Source organism: Trachypithecus francoisi, unplaced genomic scaffold (genome assembly GCF_009764315.1).
Source record: "Trachypithecus francoisi isolate TF-2019V2 unplaced genomic scaffold, Tfra_2.0 Lachesis_group11, whole genome shotgun sequence".
Taxonomy (NCBI): Eukaryota; Metazoa; Chordata; class Mammalia; order Primates; family Cercopithecidae; genus Trachypithecus; species Trachypithecus francoisi.
This window is the reverse complement of record NW_022681456.1, coordinates 99,960,709-99,979,015: the sequence shown is the minus strand read 5'-3', so window position 1 is coordinate 99,979,015 and position 18,307 is coordinate 99,960,709. Positions and strand designations below refer to the sequence as shown.

At 40.2% G+C, this 18,307-nt stretch overlaps 1 protein-coding gene across 5 annotated transcripts in view; it reads right to left on the bottom strand.

Moving 5' to 3' along the window:
* DENND5B (DENN domain containing 5B) overlaps positions 1–18,307 on the bottom strand; it is a 208,207-nt gene that overhangs the window by 93,517 nt on the left and 96,383 nt on the right. For all 5 annotated transcript variants that reach the window (XM_033222495.1, XM_033222496.1, XM_033222494.1 and 2 more), the window contains one exon: positions 5,452–6,118. In XM_033222495.1, the coding sequence (XP_033078386.1) occupies positions 5,452–6,118 (667 nt within the window). The remainder of the gene's footprint in view (positions 1–5,451; positions 6,119–18,307) is intronic.

The window sequence follows — 18,307 nt, the reverse complement described above, 5'->3', positions numbered from 1 at the left end:
TGAAAGAACAGAGGGATGGCAGAGGAGCACTGCAAAGGCACATAGGCATGCAGTGTGGTGTGGGTGGTGGGTAGTGGTTTATTTCAACTATGAAGAACCAAAGGAGGTAAGCAAGGCCCAAAAATGTTCCTTAGACTTTTGTACCGGTATCAAAAGCTAGACATTGGTGTTTAAATTCCCCTTTTATTCTTCCCCTAGTTCTTTGAAAAAAGAATCATACTCTGATTTTCTTACTGACCTGCTCCAGGTATTTCCCAACTGCAGAACAAAGTGCCCATTTCTGATCTGGGGTCCTAGAAAAGAGCCTTCACATCCTGGGTACGTTTTCTCTACTTAGAATTTCTAGCTAGTTATCACTGCAAAGTGACAGTGATATACACACTTCCTAAGTAACAGATTGAATTGGTTTAAATGGGCTGTGGATCAGAATTTCAAATCAGTCTAGAAGGACATTTTCATCACTGAAATCCATGTACTTTGATTCACTTTGGGTTTTCATGGTAATTCTTCAGCACATGCAATGCTTTCAAATTTATGGCATAGCTTTATCAGTGAGTGAGAAATGAAGTATCACGTGTTATCAGAACTCCCTTAACACAGTTAAGAAGAGTAAAGGAGGGCACCCAAGTACAAATCAACATAAGGACTCTTATTTCATTCATTTAAATGAAATATTTCTCTCTAATAGAAGAGACATTGTCAGTATTAAAATCTAGATTTACACAGAGCTTTCATTTTATACTCTACAATTATTTCGCATGACACCTTTACAATAGACCCACAGAATGAGTTAATCATTTAAAAATAAATATTGAGATGGATATGGAGAGGTTAAATGTAGTGCCCAATACAGTTAACACAGTGGTTAAGCATCTGAAAAAAGACTGATGAAACCCAATTCTTAGTAGTACCACACTACTTACTAGCTGTATCATCTTGGGCAGATTAGTTAGTTTCCCCAAGCCTCAATCTCCTCCTCAACAAAAAACGCAGAACAATACTAACTCACTGTTGAGAGGATTAAATGTAGGGAAAAGATCCAAAATATACAATGCCTTTTTGTAGCACAATTCCTAACATAGAGTGATTTTAGTGAATGGTTATAAATTTATTATATGGAAATTTTTTGGGGTATGACACTTTAAATTTTAAAAAAACCCAGTTCTATAATCTAGGGATTCACTTTGTTGTTCTCAGCATACAGATTACAAAAATATACTCAGAGTATAAAACCATATCCACAAATGCTTATTCTTCTTCATTTGAAACTGAAATAAATTGGTAGATATTAATGAACTAAAACCCCTGAATAGACTCGATAAACCAAACGGGACAAGCTAAGCAGTGGCTCACACCTGTAAACCCTGAACTTTGGGAAGCTGAGGCAGAAGGATCACTTGAGCCCAGGAGTTTCAAACAAACCTGGGCAGTGTAGTGAGACTTCATCTCTACTAAAAATAAAAAAAATTAGTCAGGTGTGGTAATGCATGCCTGCAGTCCCAGCTACTCAGGAGGCTGAGGGGTGAAGGTTGCTTGAGCCCTGGAGTTTGAGGTTGCAGTGAGCTACAATCATGTTGCTGCATTCCAGCCTGGGCACCAGAGCGAGAACCTGTCTCAAAACAAACAAACAAAAAAAGAGCAGAAATAGGAGAGCTCAGGACAGATCACAAACGGTGAGACATAAAGTGCTAAAAGTGTGGGCCGGGCGCGGCGGCTTACACCTATAATCCCAGAACTTTGGGAGACTGAGGTAGGCAGATTACCTAGGGTCAGGAGTTCGAGACCAGCCTAGCCAACATGGCAAAATCTCATCTCTACTAAAAATACAAAAAAATTAGCCAGGCATGGTGGTGCGTGCCTGTACTCCCAGGTACTTGGGAGGCTGAGGCACGAGAATCGCTTGAAACCAGGAGGTGGAAGTTGCAATGAGCCGAGATCATGCCACTGCACTCCAGCCTGGGCAACAGAGTGAGACTCTATCTCAATAAAAAAAAAATAAAAATAAAAAATAAAAGAGGAAGTGTGATAATGGAAGGTTTTGGGTTTTTTTTGGTTTGCTTTTTGCCTTCTAAAAAAAGCATGGTACACAATATAAAAGAACATATGTTAGGTTATTTGGAATAAACTCTTGACTATATCATTTAAAAAGGTTTATGTCAAATGTAGTAATATGTTGAACCTTCACAACTCAGAGATAAGTATAATTTATAGAAGATTATATGGGACTAATAAAACTAGTAATTATTATAATAGCATCAGCTATAATTTAGTCAGTGTCAATTATACCCTAAGTATTTTATACAGGTTTTCTTATCTAATTGTCATAATAAATCAGTGACAAAGGAGAAAAAAAACCCAAACTATTATCCCTATAGAGATGAGGCTACTGTCACACAGGAGGATTACCTAACTCACTCATGGGTATAGTTAATGAATGACAGAGTAGATATTTGAACCCAGGATTGTTATGACTTCAAAAACCAATACTCTAAACCAGGCATGGTGGTATGTGCCTGCAGTCTCAACTACTCGGGAGGCTGAGGTGAAAGGATGCTGTGAGCTGAGGAGTTTGAGGCTGCAGTGTGCTATGACTGTCCCTGTGAATACGCTGTACTCCATTCTGGGCAACACAGTGAGACCCCATCTCTAAAAATTAAAGGCAAAACCAAAGAACCCACCCACCCCCAATATTCTTTGTAACCCAAATTGCTTCTCTAGGCAGAACATAAATAAATTGAACTTTAAGATTCAAGAAAAGGGCCTTTAAGATTTCTTCTAAGTCTAGAATATAAAGTTTTTTTTTCGGCCTGGCACAGTGGCTCACACTTTGGGAGACTGAGGTGAGTGGATCATGAGGTCAGGAGTTCAAGACCAGCCTGACCAACATGGTGAAAATCCTGTCTCTATTAAAAACACAAAAATTAACTGGGTGTGGTGGTGCACACCTGTAGTCACAGCTACTTGGGAGGCTGAGGCAGGAGAACAGTTTGTACCTGGGAGGTGTAGGTTGCAGTGAGCCAAGATCGTGCCACTGCACTCCAGCCTGGGTGACAGGGCGAGACTCTGTCTTAAAAAAAAAAAAAAAAAAGAAGTTCTTTTTTTCTAATGGGCTAAAACATCAGAAGGTATTAAGCTCCAAGCCTCTGCCCCTTCTAGTCATTCTCTAATCCCTACCCCATTCAGGGGGAAGAAAAGGAAGAAAAGAAGAGAGAATTACTTAAAGTAAAATTTTTCACATACAAAAAGGTGATCTGTAAGTAATGATGGAAGGAGTGAGTCCTCAGCTTCTGCTGCTGGGAAGGTTCGTGCTGAATATTTAGCAGATGCTGCCTCTAAAGAGAACAGTCACTACACTTATGGCAGGGATTTTGCTCTCAGTAGCTTAAGAGGCAAAATGAACTACAGACTGGGACAAAAGGTGTGACGTCTCTCATTTACATAGATTGGATTCATCACAAATTTCCCAGGTCAAGATTTCCATATCAAGTGTTTCAGCCTTCACTTGCAGATCATGAAAAATATGATGGAGATCCACAGAATCTTCAGAAACTGCATGTTGCTACCAGAATTAAAAAGTACAAAAAGGTGTCCATATATTGGGAAAAATATATACTAAAGATGCTCAGATTAGAAAACACACATACCCCTCAAGTTCACAAGCATATCTCTTAAGTGAATGCAAAACTGAAAGTGGTTAAACAGTAAGAATCAAGCCCCTGAAGTTGCCAGAGGACTTCCAACTGAGGAGGACATGACATGTCTAAGCTCTGCCTCAAGAGCACTGGGGAATTAGTGCAGTGGCATCTGAAATCTGTGGAGAAGAAAGCAATTAAGTTCTAATGCCCGAGGAGCTTCAGATTAAAAAATGGAAATTTTTTTTTATTTAAAGATGATGAGAAAGTGTTTCATTAAAACATATTTTAAATATATATAAAAAAGAAAGTGGGCGAAAGAAAGGAAGGAATTTAGATTGGTCATTAGAGAATAACTTCCTGACAACAAAAATTGAGACATGGAACACATTATCAAAGAACATTATGTTGGATAAACTGAAGAAAATACAACCTTGTGAAGGGCTGTCAACACACAAATAGTGTCAACATACACACAAGATGGGGAAGTACAAATATAGTCTACTTGGCTCAGCCCCACTTATAATTTAAAATAGAAAAATAAAAAAAGGAAAGTGGTAAAATAAACTTGACGGCACCAGTCACGACTGCACTACAATTCTGCCAGCTTAAATACAAGTTAGCAAAATGCTAACCCCAGCCGGGTGCAATGCTTCATGCCTGTAATTCCAGCACTTTGGGAGGCCAAAGTGGGAGGATCATTTGAGCCCAGGATTTTGAGACCAGCCGGGGCAACACAGTGAGAGTCCATCTCTACAAAAAATAAATTAGCTGATGTGGTGGCACATTTCTATAGTACCAGCTACTCAGGAGGGTGAGGTGGGAAGACAGCTTGAGCACGGGAGGTTGAGGTTGCAGTGACCCATAATTGCACTACTGCACTCCAGCCTGGGTGACAGAGTGAGAACTTGTCTAAAAAAAAAAAAAAAAAAGAATCCAAATATTTGTGCAACATTTTTTGAAGAATCTATCAGTGCACAGGTACTATTTTATAATTTCCTTCAATTCACTATCCATTATGACATAGCATCTCTATTTTCTCTACATATTCATATTCAGATGAGAACTAGTATCCTAGTCTAGGCTCAACATTATTCATCACAAATGTACTGGTAAAATAAAATCCATAGTTTGTAAGTTTCTTAATATGTGTTGGAAGAACTCTGAATGAAAGATACCACAAAGATAACTTCCTTCTGAGAATAAAAAAACAAAAACAAAAACAAAAACCAAAAAACAACATATACAACTCTGGGCAGAATTGTTAGACCTGGGAAAGTCATCTGTCTCATGCCTGCTCACCTTGTCTCTCACTCAGATGAAATGCTCCCCCAGGCAAAGATCCAAAGTTGATTGCCTCAGGAAGCTGCAGAGTCAACGATTTCATTTATCCTTTTTCAATGTTTGCTGAATTTTGATGTGAACCTTTACCAATCTATAAAGAATGGGAAGTCTACACGTTTCTAGTAGTAACAAAATTCTCTCACTCTCATTATGAAGAAAAAATGTTTTCTTAATGACGATTATATATTATCAGGAAAAAAGAGCTATTTCCATTAAGAAATAAATATGCCCAAATCAGCGAAGCTAACGCGTGTGTTCCTTCCTATTTCTCTCTGCAGTCACTGACTGCCGCCTCAAAGAGAAACAGCACAGTCACATCTCAGCCTTTGGCCCCACCATACCTGCTCCCTTTATACAAAACAGAAAAGACTGTGATCATTATTTATTTGGTTCTAATAATACACCCCATGGAAACACAGTAGTTGGGAGCATAAGTACTTGTTTTTGGAAAATGTAAAATCCAAGGAAAACCTACCTTGTGAGTAGAGAAGGATTTGCATCTCTAAAAGAACACAGGTAAACACCTGCACCAGGTTCTCTAATCCCAGGAGCTCAAATGCCTCCCGAAGTGGGTAATCAGAGAGGGGGAGTTCACTGGGCCCAGGCCTCTGGCAGATGACAGGTTCATAAACACCATAAAATTTCAGTGACCTCCCTGGAGGTGGAAGGGGTACTTCATAAAGAATATTGTGGATATAGCTTTCAAGTGGCAAGGGTGGTGGCTGCTGTGAGGTAACGGCCTTGTAAAGCTGGATAAGGAATTTCTTGCAGGCCTGCATGAATGGTAACGGTGTGATCAAGCATATACTTTTTGAAACATACAGGGTGTCTCTGCTAATATCATAGGAGTTGTATCGCTGGAGTTTCAAAAGGGAAGTTGTATCTCCTTCATCAACACTACTTGCCAATGAGTCCATACTGCAGGAAGATGAAGCATACACAGTGCTATAATGCTCAGCGTTGTGCATCTGGTAGAGTGTCTGCATGGCTGTGCAGATTTGCTTACTTGTAACTTCTTCATAAAAAGTGAGAACAAAACCATAGGTGCGAGAACCATCTTCCCTGGTAATTATAAATGAGTGAAACTGGGGGTCTTTATTGTCAGTTTGTGTCCTGAAAGATAGCCCTTTAGGCATGCACAACTGTGAAAGAAAGAAAAAAAAGCATCAGAATGCAGTACACAAATAACTTCAAGCCAGAAACAAATGTTGTTTTTTAACATAACAGGATTCAAAAATACAAGTTTTATCCAGATTTAACACTAGCAATCGCCTTAAATTAGAAATACATTATAAGTTCCTCATATATACACATATAAAATTATTCTTAAAAGGAATATATACAAGGGAAAAACTTTTATTGTGTGATGTTACATGCAGAGGGCTTTACTAAGAGCAAGACTATCACTGATTTAGTCCCAGAGTAAACCTCTAACCAAGCTTGTGGCCTTTCGCAAGCCATATAACTTCTATGAGCCTCAGTTCCTTTATCTACAATAGCTGCTATATCAATGACTTGAAGACAGAGTATGCAAAAGCACTTCACAAATATTAAAAAGCACTTTACAAAAATAGTACTTAAGTAAGTACATAAGTACTATTTTTTGTATTAACGATGAAAATGTTTCAGGGGAGCAGGGAAATAGGAAAAGGCTCATGTAGGAAGTGGAAAAAAGTTAAAGAATAATAAAAACAACAATATCATCTTTGCTATTTTGAATAGTATGGTATTTTATGCAAGAAAAAGAAACTTTGGAAATTGAAAGCTTTTTGATCCACTAAAGCAGAAGCACAGAAATAAGGCATTTTAGATTACTTCTAGTAGAGATTATGCTCTAGTTCTTGGGAACTACCCAGGATTGAGTCAAACTTGAGAACAAAATTACCCAGAGGAGCTAAAGATGCTATATTTAAGATACTTAAAATGCACAGAAAATTAGAATTGATTCTTTAAAACATTTTAAATAAAAGAAATGAAATTACAGAAAAATTGAAATATACTAAGGAAAACAGAACTTGTAATTCAACCACCCTAACTAATAATCATTATTCATATTTAGATATTTCTATTTTTGTATTGCAATATGCTTTTCACATAGAAATAATTTAATCATATATTATTACTTTCTAGTTTTTTCTATATTTAATAACTGATATGGTACAAAAGTTAGACTGTCTCCCACATCCCCACATTATCAAGAAAACACAGTTCCTTTATTCCTTCATTCAAACCATCAAAAAACATTTATTAAGTGCGTTTTATAAGAGGGGCCCTGTGATGTAACGGTGGGAAGGACAGTCATGGCCCATGCTCCTATGGTATTTCCAGTCCAGTAAGGATAACAGATGAGTTTTAAAAATCATAAACTATAAAGTAAGGGAAAGGCTATGATAGGGTAAATAAGGGTTGCTAGGGGAAAAATATGTAATAGTAGGAAGATATACATTAGAAAAGAAGGAGCTACCAGGGCCGGGCGCGGTGGCTCAAGCCTGTAATCCCAGCACTTTGGGAGGCCGAGACGGGCGGATCACGAGGTCAGGAGATTGAGACCATCCTGGCTAATACGGTGAAACCCCGTCTCTACTAAAAAAAATACAAAAAACTAGCCGGGCGCGGTGGCGGGCGCCTGTAGTCCCAGCTACTCCGGAGGCTGAGGCAGGAGAATGGCGGGAACCCGGGAGGCGGAGCTTGCAGTGAGCTGAGATCCGGCCACTGCACTCCAGCCTGGGCGACAGAGTGAGACTCCGTCTCAAAAAAAATAAATTAATTAATTAAAAAAAAAAAAAAATAGAAAAGAAGGCGCTACCAGGAAAAAATGAAGCCCAACTGAAACCTCAGGACAAATATAGGTCTTAGTGGATAAAGAAGATTCTAGTCAGAGAGGACATGTGCAAAAGCCCAGAAGAGTTTGAGGAACTGAAACAGGTCAGTGTGGGTGGGGCACAGAATGCAAGGTGGGAGGACGTGAGAGAAAGTAAGATAAATAATTAGGGGCTAGCCCATGAAGGGCCTTGGTAGGCCCTGTCAAAACTGTGGGGAGGACAATGGGAAACCTCTGAAGGGTTTTTAGGAGAGGGACAGAATTAGATGTGTCTCTTAGCACATCCATCTTGGAACACTAAGGGGAGTGGTTTTCAAAGGGCTTCCAAGGAGGCAGCAGGAATGTCTCAGGGCCTTGGAAAGGAGTGAGAGGCTAGAGGAAGAAGTTGAGAGGGCCAGTGTCCCTCCTTCCCCTATGAACATTCCTCTTTCATTTATTTTGTAGAGTAGAATTCTTTCGGTGTTAAGATTTCCAGGTTCCCACTGCTTAAAAACAAAATCTTGATGGTGGGATAGGATTAACGCAACACAACTGTCATTAAGCATGAAGGTGGGTGGGTGTCCCAACTGCTCCTCACAGCCATTTCAGATCGTGGTCCTTCCTTTCACCCTAAAAACTCTTGGCATTGAAGCTCATGTCATGATTGTGCCATTACATTTTGTGTTTCTTTTCTATCCAAGTTCATTTTCGGAGCAACTTCTTCCATGACTTTAAATATACTCTGTCAACTCCCAAATCTACATTCTCATGAACCTGACTCTTAACTGAGTAACTACTTGACAATCCCATCAAGATGTGTAATAGGCAATTCCAACTCACTGTGTTCCAAACTGAAGTTCTGATTTCTTCCTCCAAATCTGTTTCTCCTTATATCAGTCTTTTCTGTAATTCCATCCATCTAATTTGCCCAGGATAAAAACCTTGGAGTCATCTTTAACTACTTCCTCTCTTTCTCACTTACCCCATTATCCAACCCATCAGCAAATACTATCAATTCTATCTTCAAAAATATATGCAGAAACTAATTGCTGTTGCTTCTTTTTTGTTTTTCTTTTTTAGAGATGGGGTCTTGCTCTATCACTCAGGATGAAGTGCAGTGATATAATCACAATTTACTGCAGCCTCAAACTCCTGGGTAAAAGCAATCCTCCCGCCTCAGCCTCCTGAGTCAGAAAGTAATTGTTTTGATCTTTACTCTTACCACTCTAATCTAAGCCACCCTCTTCTCTTGTCTGGATGTAACAGCCTGCTTACCAATCTCCCTGCTTCTGCTCTTGTTCCCCATAATCTACTTCCCTTATAAGAGCCAAAGCAATCCTTAGAAAATGTTAGATCTTGTCCCTCTTCCCAAAATTCTCCAATAGACTCTCATCTCACTAAAAGTTCATGTCCTTATAATGGCCTACAAGGAAGCCCTGCATGACTCAGCCCCCAGCAACCTCTCTGCCCTCATCTTGTACTCTCTAACTCACCCACTCTGCTCTAGCAACAATGGCACATTACTATTCTACAAACACACCCCACGTGCTCCCATCAAAATCTGCTCTTCCCTTTCCCAGCAACTCTCTTCCCCTCAGTATCCACATGACTCATTGTTTGTGGCAGATATAGCTCCAATAATATTTCTGCTTTCACACACTCTTCCAAACCTTGACACTTCCACATTAGGAAGTGGAGCTCACTCTCCTTGAACCTAGGTGGGCTGCTGAGAGTGCCTATACCAGGATCTGGGAAACTTTTTCTATAAATAGATAAGTATTTCAGGCTCTGGAGGCCATACAGTCTTTGCCACAACTACTCTATTCCACACTGTATTAGGGGAGTGCAAAAGCAATTGTGGTTTTTGCATTGGAATTTGCCATCTGATATTGGAATACATGTTTAAATAAATGTGGTTATGTCATACATCTTTTTTTTTTCTTTTTCCGAGACGGAGTCTTGCTCTGTCACCCAGGCTGGAGTGCAGTGGCGCAATCTCAGCTCACTGCAACCTCCACCTTGCAGGTTCAAGCAGTTCTCCTAACTCAGCCTCCCAAGTAGCTAGGACTACAGGCGCCTGCCACCACACCTGGCTAATTTTTGTATTTTTAGTAGAGATGGGGTTTCACTATGTTGGCCAGGCTGGTCTCAAATTCCTGACCTCGTGATCTGCCTGCTTCATCCTCCCAAAGTGCTGGGATTACAGGCATGAGCCACTGAGCCTGGCCCATCATTTTAATGGGCATTTCTTGCTTTATGTTTTTCTGCTAATGACTCATTACTTGCTGTTTATTTTTGTTTTATTTTAGACTATAAAAATGTTAGACAAAAAGCAATTAGAGCAGTTTTCTTTCTTTCTTTCTTTCTTTTTTTTTGAGATGGAGTTTCACTCTGTCACTCAGGCTGGAGTGCAGTGGCGCAATCTCAGCTCACTGCAACCTCCGACTCCCAGGTTCAAGCGATTCTCATGCCTCAGCCTCCCGAGCAGCCGGGACTACAGGCCTGCATCACCATGCCCAGCTAATTTTGTATTTTTAGGAGAGACGGCGTTTTACCATGTTGGCCAGGCTGGTCTCAAACTCCTGACCTCAAGTGATCTGTCCACCTTGGCCTTCCAAAGTGCTGGGATTACAGGTGTGAGCCACCCCATCCAGCCCCAAGCAATTTTCTTATTCAAGTTCAAAATGGGTAGTAAAGCAGTGGACACAACCCACAACATCAACAATGCATTTGGCACAGGAACTGCTAACTAATACACAGTGCAGTGGTGGTTCAAGAAGTTTTGCAAAGGAGATGACAGCCTTGGCAATAAGGAGCATAGTGGCTGGCCATCGGAAGTTGACAATGATCAACTGAGAGCAATCATCAAAGCTGATTCTCTTAGAACTACATGAAAAGGTGCTGAAGAACTCAATGTCGACCATTTTACGGCCGTTTGGCATTTGAAGCAAATTGGAAAGGTAGAAAAATAGGTAAGTGGGTGCCTCATGAGCTGAGTGGAAATTTTTAAAAATCATCATTTTCAGCCAGGTGCGGTGGCTCATGCCTGTAATCCTAGCACTTTGGAAGGCTGAAGCAGGCGGACTGCCTGAGCTCAGTTTGAAACCAGCCTGGGCGACATGGTGAAATCCTGTCCTACTAAAATACAAAAAATTAGCCGGGCGTGGTGGCATGTGCCTGTAGACCCAGCTACTCAGGAGGCTGAGGCAAGAGAATTGCTTGAACCAGGCAGGTGGAGGCTGCAGTGAGCCGAAATTGTGCCACTGCACTCCAGCCTGGGCAACAGAGCGAGACTCCATCTCAAACAAAACAAAATAAAATCATCATTTTCAAGTGTCATCTTCTCTTATTCTACACAGCAACAACGTAACATTTCTCAATCGACTTGTCATGTGCGACAAAAAGTGGATTTCATTAGAGAACCGGTAATGACCAGCTTAGTGGCTGAACCATGAAGAAGCTCTAAAGTACTTTCCAAAGCCAAACTTGCTCCAAAAAAAAGGTCATGGTCACTGTTTGGTGGTCTGCTGCTGGTCTGATCCCCTACAGCTTTCTGAATCCTGGCGAAATCATTACATCTGAGAAGTATGCTCAGGAAATCGATGAGATGCACCAAAAACTGCAAAGCCTGCAGCGGGCACTGGTCAACAGAAAGGGCCCGATTCTTTTCCACGACAATGCCCAACCACACATCGCACAGCAAATGCTTCAAAAGTTCAACGAATTGGGCTATGAAGTGATGCCTCATCCACCATGTTTACCTGACCTCTTGCCAACCGACTACCACTTCTTCAAGTATCTCGGCAACTTTTTGCAGGGAAAACGCTGCCACAACCAGCAGGATGCAGAAAATGCTTTCCAAGAGTTCACCAAATCCCAAAGCACAGATTTTTTATGTTACAGGAATAAACAAACTTATTTCTCATTGGCAAAAATGTGTTGACTGCAATGGTTCTTATTTTGATTAATAAAGATGTGTTTGAGCCTAGTTATGATTTAAAATTCAGTCCAAAACCACAATTACTTTTGCACCAACCTTTAAACACATAGGTATGGCTTTGCTCCAACATAGTTTTTATTTGTAAAACCTGTCAGCTGGACAGATTTGGCCGGGGAGCCATGTATGCCCACCCCTGGCCTAGTCAAGTAAAATGCAACAGCAGTGACAAGTGACAGAGTGACTTTTGAGCAGAGGCTAAAAAAGGCAATACAGCTTCCACCTCCTCTCTCTCTCTCTGGTAACCTGGTAACACACTCTGGGAGCCCTGAGACAACATATAAAGAGTTTAGCTAGCCTGAAGCTGCCTGACTGGTGAAACCAAATGAAATACCACACAGAGACAGAAGGAGCCCCAGCTATATGCCTGGTCCAGGAGACAGGTCTGTGAATGGGTGAGCTTTCAGAGATTTCAGTCCTCAGCCTTCAAACCTCCCAAACTGACACGGAGTAGAACACAGGTGTGGCCAACCAAAAGCTACCTACATTGCAGATATGTAGGCTAAGTAATGATTTTGTTGCTTTAAATTAAGGGTCAACAAACAACAGCCCTGCTATGGGTTTAAATGTATGTGTGCCTCCAAAATTCATACGTTGGAACATCACTTCAGGGTGATGGTATTAAAAGGTGGGGACTTTTGGGAAGTGATTAAGTCATGCAGGCTCTGCCCTCATGAAAGGATTAGTCCCTCTTATAAAAGGTTGAAGGGAGCAGCACCCTAGGGCCTTTTCTCCGCTTCCATCCTTTCTGCCATGTGAGGACACAGCATTTGTCCTCTCTCGAGTACACAATAACAAAGTCCCATCTTAGAAGCAGAGCCTAGGCCATCATCAGACCCTAAACCTACAGACACCTTGATCTTATACTTTCAACCTCTAGAACTGTGAGAAATAAATTTCTATTCCTTGTAAGTTACTCAGTCTGAAGTATTTTATTTTAGCAGTAGGAATGGACTAAGAAAAACCCTTAGGTCAAATACAATCTGCCACCTGATTCGTAAATAAAGTTTCACCGGGACTCAGTCACATCCATCCATTTATGTGCTGTCTATGGATGCCTTCACACTACAACAGCAGAGCTGAGTGACTGTGGCAGAAACTGTGTGCCCACAATACCTCAACTACCTACTATTTGGTTCTTCATGAAAAAAAACTGCCCTATTTTAAGCCATTAACTGGTAGGGGGATGGATTGTCATGCAGCGATAGATAATCAAAACACTTCCTTACTTCTCTTAAGTCTCTGCATAAATACTACCTTAGAGAGGTCTTCCTTTACCTTTCCATAAAAAATAGTGTTCTCTTCATCTTTTGCATGCCATAAAATGTTACTCCTCTAGAAAGTATTTACTGTGGAGAAGCAATTAAAGTCTTACACCACTGTAAACATATGTACATTACATAAACATACACATTACTAGTATTGCATAATTCTGTTTGATCTCTAGATTGCCAGCTACTCAAGGGCTAGTACTATATTTAAATAACTTTAAACATTCAAGGGAAATGCAACGGAATAATATACTATTTGGGGCCATAACAGGTGGTGACTGATAACAAGGGTAAAAAGAAAAAATTGTGAAGCTCAGCATTAGTGCACCAGTGAAAATGTCTTCATATTTCGTATCACCGAATACGAGATGTGGAAAGGACTAAGGCAGATTTACTCAATTCTTTTACATATTAAATTACTATGTATATTTGGATAGAATGAGATACAGACTTAGATAAAAGCTATGAATACCTGGATTTGGTAAGGGTAAAAGCCACTTATTCCTAGTCTTAGGAATAACTGTATAAGGAAAGGCTATGGCAGATTCTTTTAATAATTCTACCTTCAAATTAAGGCTGATTTCATCATAGCAAGTTAATTAGTTGTTCTGCTAATAGCATGAATAAAAACTCATGTGGCCGGGTGCAGTGGCTCACAACCATAATCCCAGTACTTCGGGAGGCTGAGGCGGGTGGATTGCCTGAGTTCAGGAGTTCAAGACCACCAGCCTAAGCAACATGACGAAACCCTGCCTCTATCAAAAATACAAAAAATTAGCCCGGTGTAGTGGTGCACACCTATAGCCCCAGCTACCTGGAAGGCTGAGGCAGGAGAATCGCATGAATCCAGGAGGCAGAGGTTGCAGTGAGCCAAGATTGCACCGCTGCACTCCAGCCTAGATGACAGAGTGAGACTGTCTCAAACAAACAAATAAACAAATAACAACAAAAAACCCCAAAAACCCCAAAAACCTCATTCGACACATTTATTGTAGTCAATAAAGATTGTAGAAGGGATGACTTGAATTACTGTTGCTCCAGGCTAAACTCAAACTTGTTTAGCACAGTGCATGGCAATATAACAATTGGCTGAATGAATAAATGAATGAACAAGAAAACAAACAAAAACAACATCTAGGGGTAAAGCACCAGGCTTAGTTCACCTCTTGATCTGGTCTGTAATTAACTTTTTTTTTTTTGAGACGGAGTCTCGCTCTGTCGCCCACTCTGGTATGCAGTGGTGTGATGTCGGCTTACTGCAACCTCCACCTCTTGAGTTCAATGGATTCTCCTACCTCAGCCTCCCAAGTAGCTGGGATTACAAGTGTGCGCGATTATAGGCATGCACACCTGGCTAATTTTTTTTTTTTGTACTTTTAGTAGAGACGAAGTTTCACCATGTTGGCCAGGCTGGTCTCGAACTCCTGGTCTCAAGTGATCCACTCGCCTTGGCCTCCCAAAGTGCTGGGATTACAGGCATGAGACACAGCCCATGGCCTTCAGTTTGTAATTCTTTTTCCCTCAAGTAGGCAATACAGAAACATAGTGACCTCCAAAGTCAACATAAAGATTTAACTTAATTGATAGGCGTTCCTGTCATCCTAAATCACAAAATCATAGCTCAACTGCTGTTGAACAGCCTCCAAATATTCCCTTAAGTGTTTGTAGCTTTCTTGAGCACACATTCAAACATTTACAGAAAAAGCTTGCCAAAAGTTGTACTCAAAGTGAAGAATGGCTTTCTATGCCACAGATAACAGATGTAAGAAATTTTCCTAAATGCTCTTCCAACAAATCAAAAAAAGTAAGAATTATATTTCTAATTGGGAAACATTAACTGCAAAATGCTATTATTTTTCCATTTTTAAAAGATATACAGTATTGTTTTATATCAGGAACTACAAGATACTTTTTCAGAAAATCTGAGTTTCGTCAGAATTGTTAAATTGTCAGGAACTGCAAGAAATCTCAGAAAATCTGAAATATAAATCAAGATTTGTTTGTCATGGTATTAAATATCTCTAATTAACCCATAACACTGCTATCTACAAACAATACCCCTTCACCATCCCACAATAAAACAACTAAAAATTAGAGGTGTCACTGATGATCAGATTACTACTAGTAACCAGATTACTTTAGTCAAAGCAGGCTTATAATGACAAGTGAGTAATTTTCCCAGTTTGAGTCAGCAAATGTTCTTATATTTCACTAGACTGGTTTCAGGCAGTTTGGCCAGAGTTTTAAAAATCCTTTTTCCACATTTTGTAGTTCTATGACTTACATGGCCTCTCCCTCATTATGCAAATACAGTCATATACTGTATAACCATGTTCTGGTCAACAATGGACTGCATATAGGATGATGGCTGGAGCAATACGTTATACCATATAGCTTAGAAGTATAGTAGGCTATTATCACCTAGGTCTGTGTATGTATATACACGCTGTTTGCACAACAATAAAATCACCTTATAACACATTTCTCAGAATGCCTCCCTCCCTACCTCCATCCCCTCCTTCTACAAACACTTATTTTGTCCCATGTTTTGCATTAGATCTTGGTAACTCAAAAGACAGAGATGAAAATAATCCGTTCCTTTAGGGAGTTCACAGTCTAGTAGGAAAGACAGACACGGAAACCAACAGTTACCAAAAAAATGTGATTAGTGTTGCTATGGACTCTGTTCAAGATATCATAAGAAAAGACAGAGTAACTGCTCCTGCTTAAGAGAGGGTTTTACAGTGGAGGTCACACCTAGTCAAGGACAGAGAAGAGAAGTATTATAAGCAAGTAAGTATCACTTCATTTATTCAACAATTTGAACATCTACTATGCGCAAAGCTAGGGATACAGCAATGAATAAGAGAAACTGTTCCTGTTCTCATGGTGCTTACATTACAGCAGGAGATACACAGTTGACTACTAGCTATGTAACTGGTTAATTGCAACTGAGATAGGTGCCACAAAAAGGTACAACGTACTAAGAGAACCTAAGGTGACCTGAGTGCTGGGAAGATGGTGGAAGGTGATGGTCAGGAGCAGCTTCTCTACATAAATGGTTACAGTGAAGTCTGAAGGAACAGTAAGAATTCACTAGGTGAAGGAGAGGTGGAAGAGCCTTCCAGAGAGAAGGAACAGCAGAAGAAGCTATAGTATGAGGAATGAAATGGACAGGTTACTGCAGGAGTCCAGGTAAGAGATCTTGATGGTTTGGACCAAGGTGAGTATACGGAAACAGAGAGAAGTAGACAGGTAACTGATTATATATGGGAGAGGGTGAGTAAGTGAGAACTTTCAGGGTGATGTGTACATTGTTGGACTTGGCAAATAGTGGATGGTTGTACCATTCACTGACAAAAATTGGTGGGAAGAATAATGAATTCAGTTTCGGATATGTTGCGTTTGAGATGCCAGTGAAATATTGTAGCTGCAATGTTAAGGAAACGGGGGAGAGGATGGGGCTGGTGGGGGCAGAAGGGTCCTCCAGCAATGAAAGCCCCATTCCTATAATTTTACTGTGAGATATGGCTAGGTGTGGTGGATCACACCTGTAATCCTAGCACTCTGGTAGGCCAAGGTGGGCGGATTGCTTGAGTCCAGGAGTTCGAGAGTAGCCTAGGCAACATAGCCAAACCCCGTCTCCACAAAAAGTACAAAAATTAGCCAGGCGTGGTGGTGCACACCTGTAGTCTCAGCTACTTGGGAGGCTGAGGTGGGAGGATCGCTAGAGCACGGGAGGTCAAGGCTACAGCGAGCCAAGATTGCACCAGTGCACTCCAGTCTGGACGACAGAGCCAGAGCCTGTCTTAAGAAAAAAAAAATTTTTTTATTGTGAGCTATGAACCTAAACTTGGCTCAAAATGAGGGCTTACCTTCATTCTAATGTCAAACCTATGAATGTAATTTGGGGTTATCCATTTCAAATTCAAGTAATTGCTAAGTCTACAAAAAGTATATGCAGCCCTTTTTCCTTTTAATCTTACAAGATAAGCATCTGAATAGGTTTCTTCAGCCAACCTTTCACCATTTATTCTTTGCACTTCTTTCCACTATATCCTTCTTTGTGATCAAAGTAAATAGCAAATTGTAAAGCAAGACCTTTATAATAGTTATTACTCTTTAGTTACCTAAAATTTCATATTTATGATGTTTCATTTAGGACAGACATATAAAATAGAATCCTTATATTTTCATATAGTTTGCTTAAAAGTTATTAACTCTGTTTTATTCCTATGAATTCTTAGATACAACACAGGCTTAAAGATAAGATCTATCAACTAGAATATAACATAGCCATGGATGCCAAAGCAGATTACCTCAAAGAGATGTGAAAGTGGGGTGGGGGACCTTCAGCTCTGTTTGCAATGCTTTATTTCATTTAAAATGAAATGCAGACCCGGCAATAGTGGCTCACAGAGGTTGAGGTGGGCAGATCACTTGAGGCCACGAGTTTGAGACCAGCCTGGCCAACATAGGGAGACCCCGTCTCTACTAAAAATACAAAAATTAGCCAGGCATGATGGCGAGCGACTATAATCCCAGTTACTCGAGAGGCTGCAGCACGAGAATCACTTGAACCTGGGAGGCAGAGGTTGTAAGTAAGCCAAAATTGCACCACTGAACTGCCTGGATGACAGAGTGAGACTGTCTCAAATAAATAAATTAATTTAATTAAATGTACTGCACTCCAGCCTGTGAGACAGAGCGAGACTGTGGAAATAAGGGAAAGAAAGAAAAGAGAGGAAAGAAAGGGAGGGAGGGAAAGACAGGAAGACAGGACAGGATAGGACAGGACAGGACAGGAAAGGAAGAGATCTGAAGCAAACATGTCAACGTTGGCATATGTTAGTTCCAGGTGATTTACATACATGACTGTTTATTGTATTGTTCTTTCTGTTCTGTGATATTTACATTCTTTTCATAAAAATCTCTGAATCAGCAACTGAGGGAAAAAAACTAATTCAGGAATTATTTCACCTGTCACTTGTATTTATTTTTTATTTTATTTGCACTGCACTCATACACATTAAACATTTTACTTAACAAAGTTCATTGCTTTGGGTACTTAATTTATGTATGAAATTAATGACCTTTTATTCAAAGCACTACTGTTGTTTGCTAGAGGAATGACTAATATTACAGAAGGTGATGACTCATTGCAGTGGAATTTTGCTAAAGGCAAGACAAAGCTTTATACCTTTAGGTGGGGATAAATTACAGCTTCATACAAACGCACTTACTAGTAAATCAAAGAGGAAAT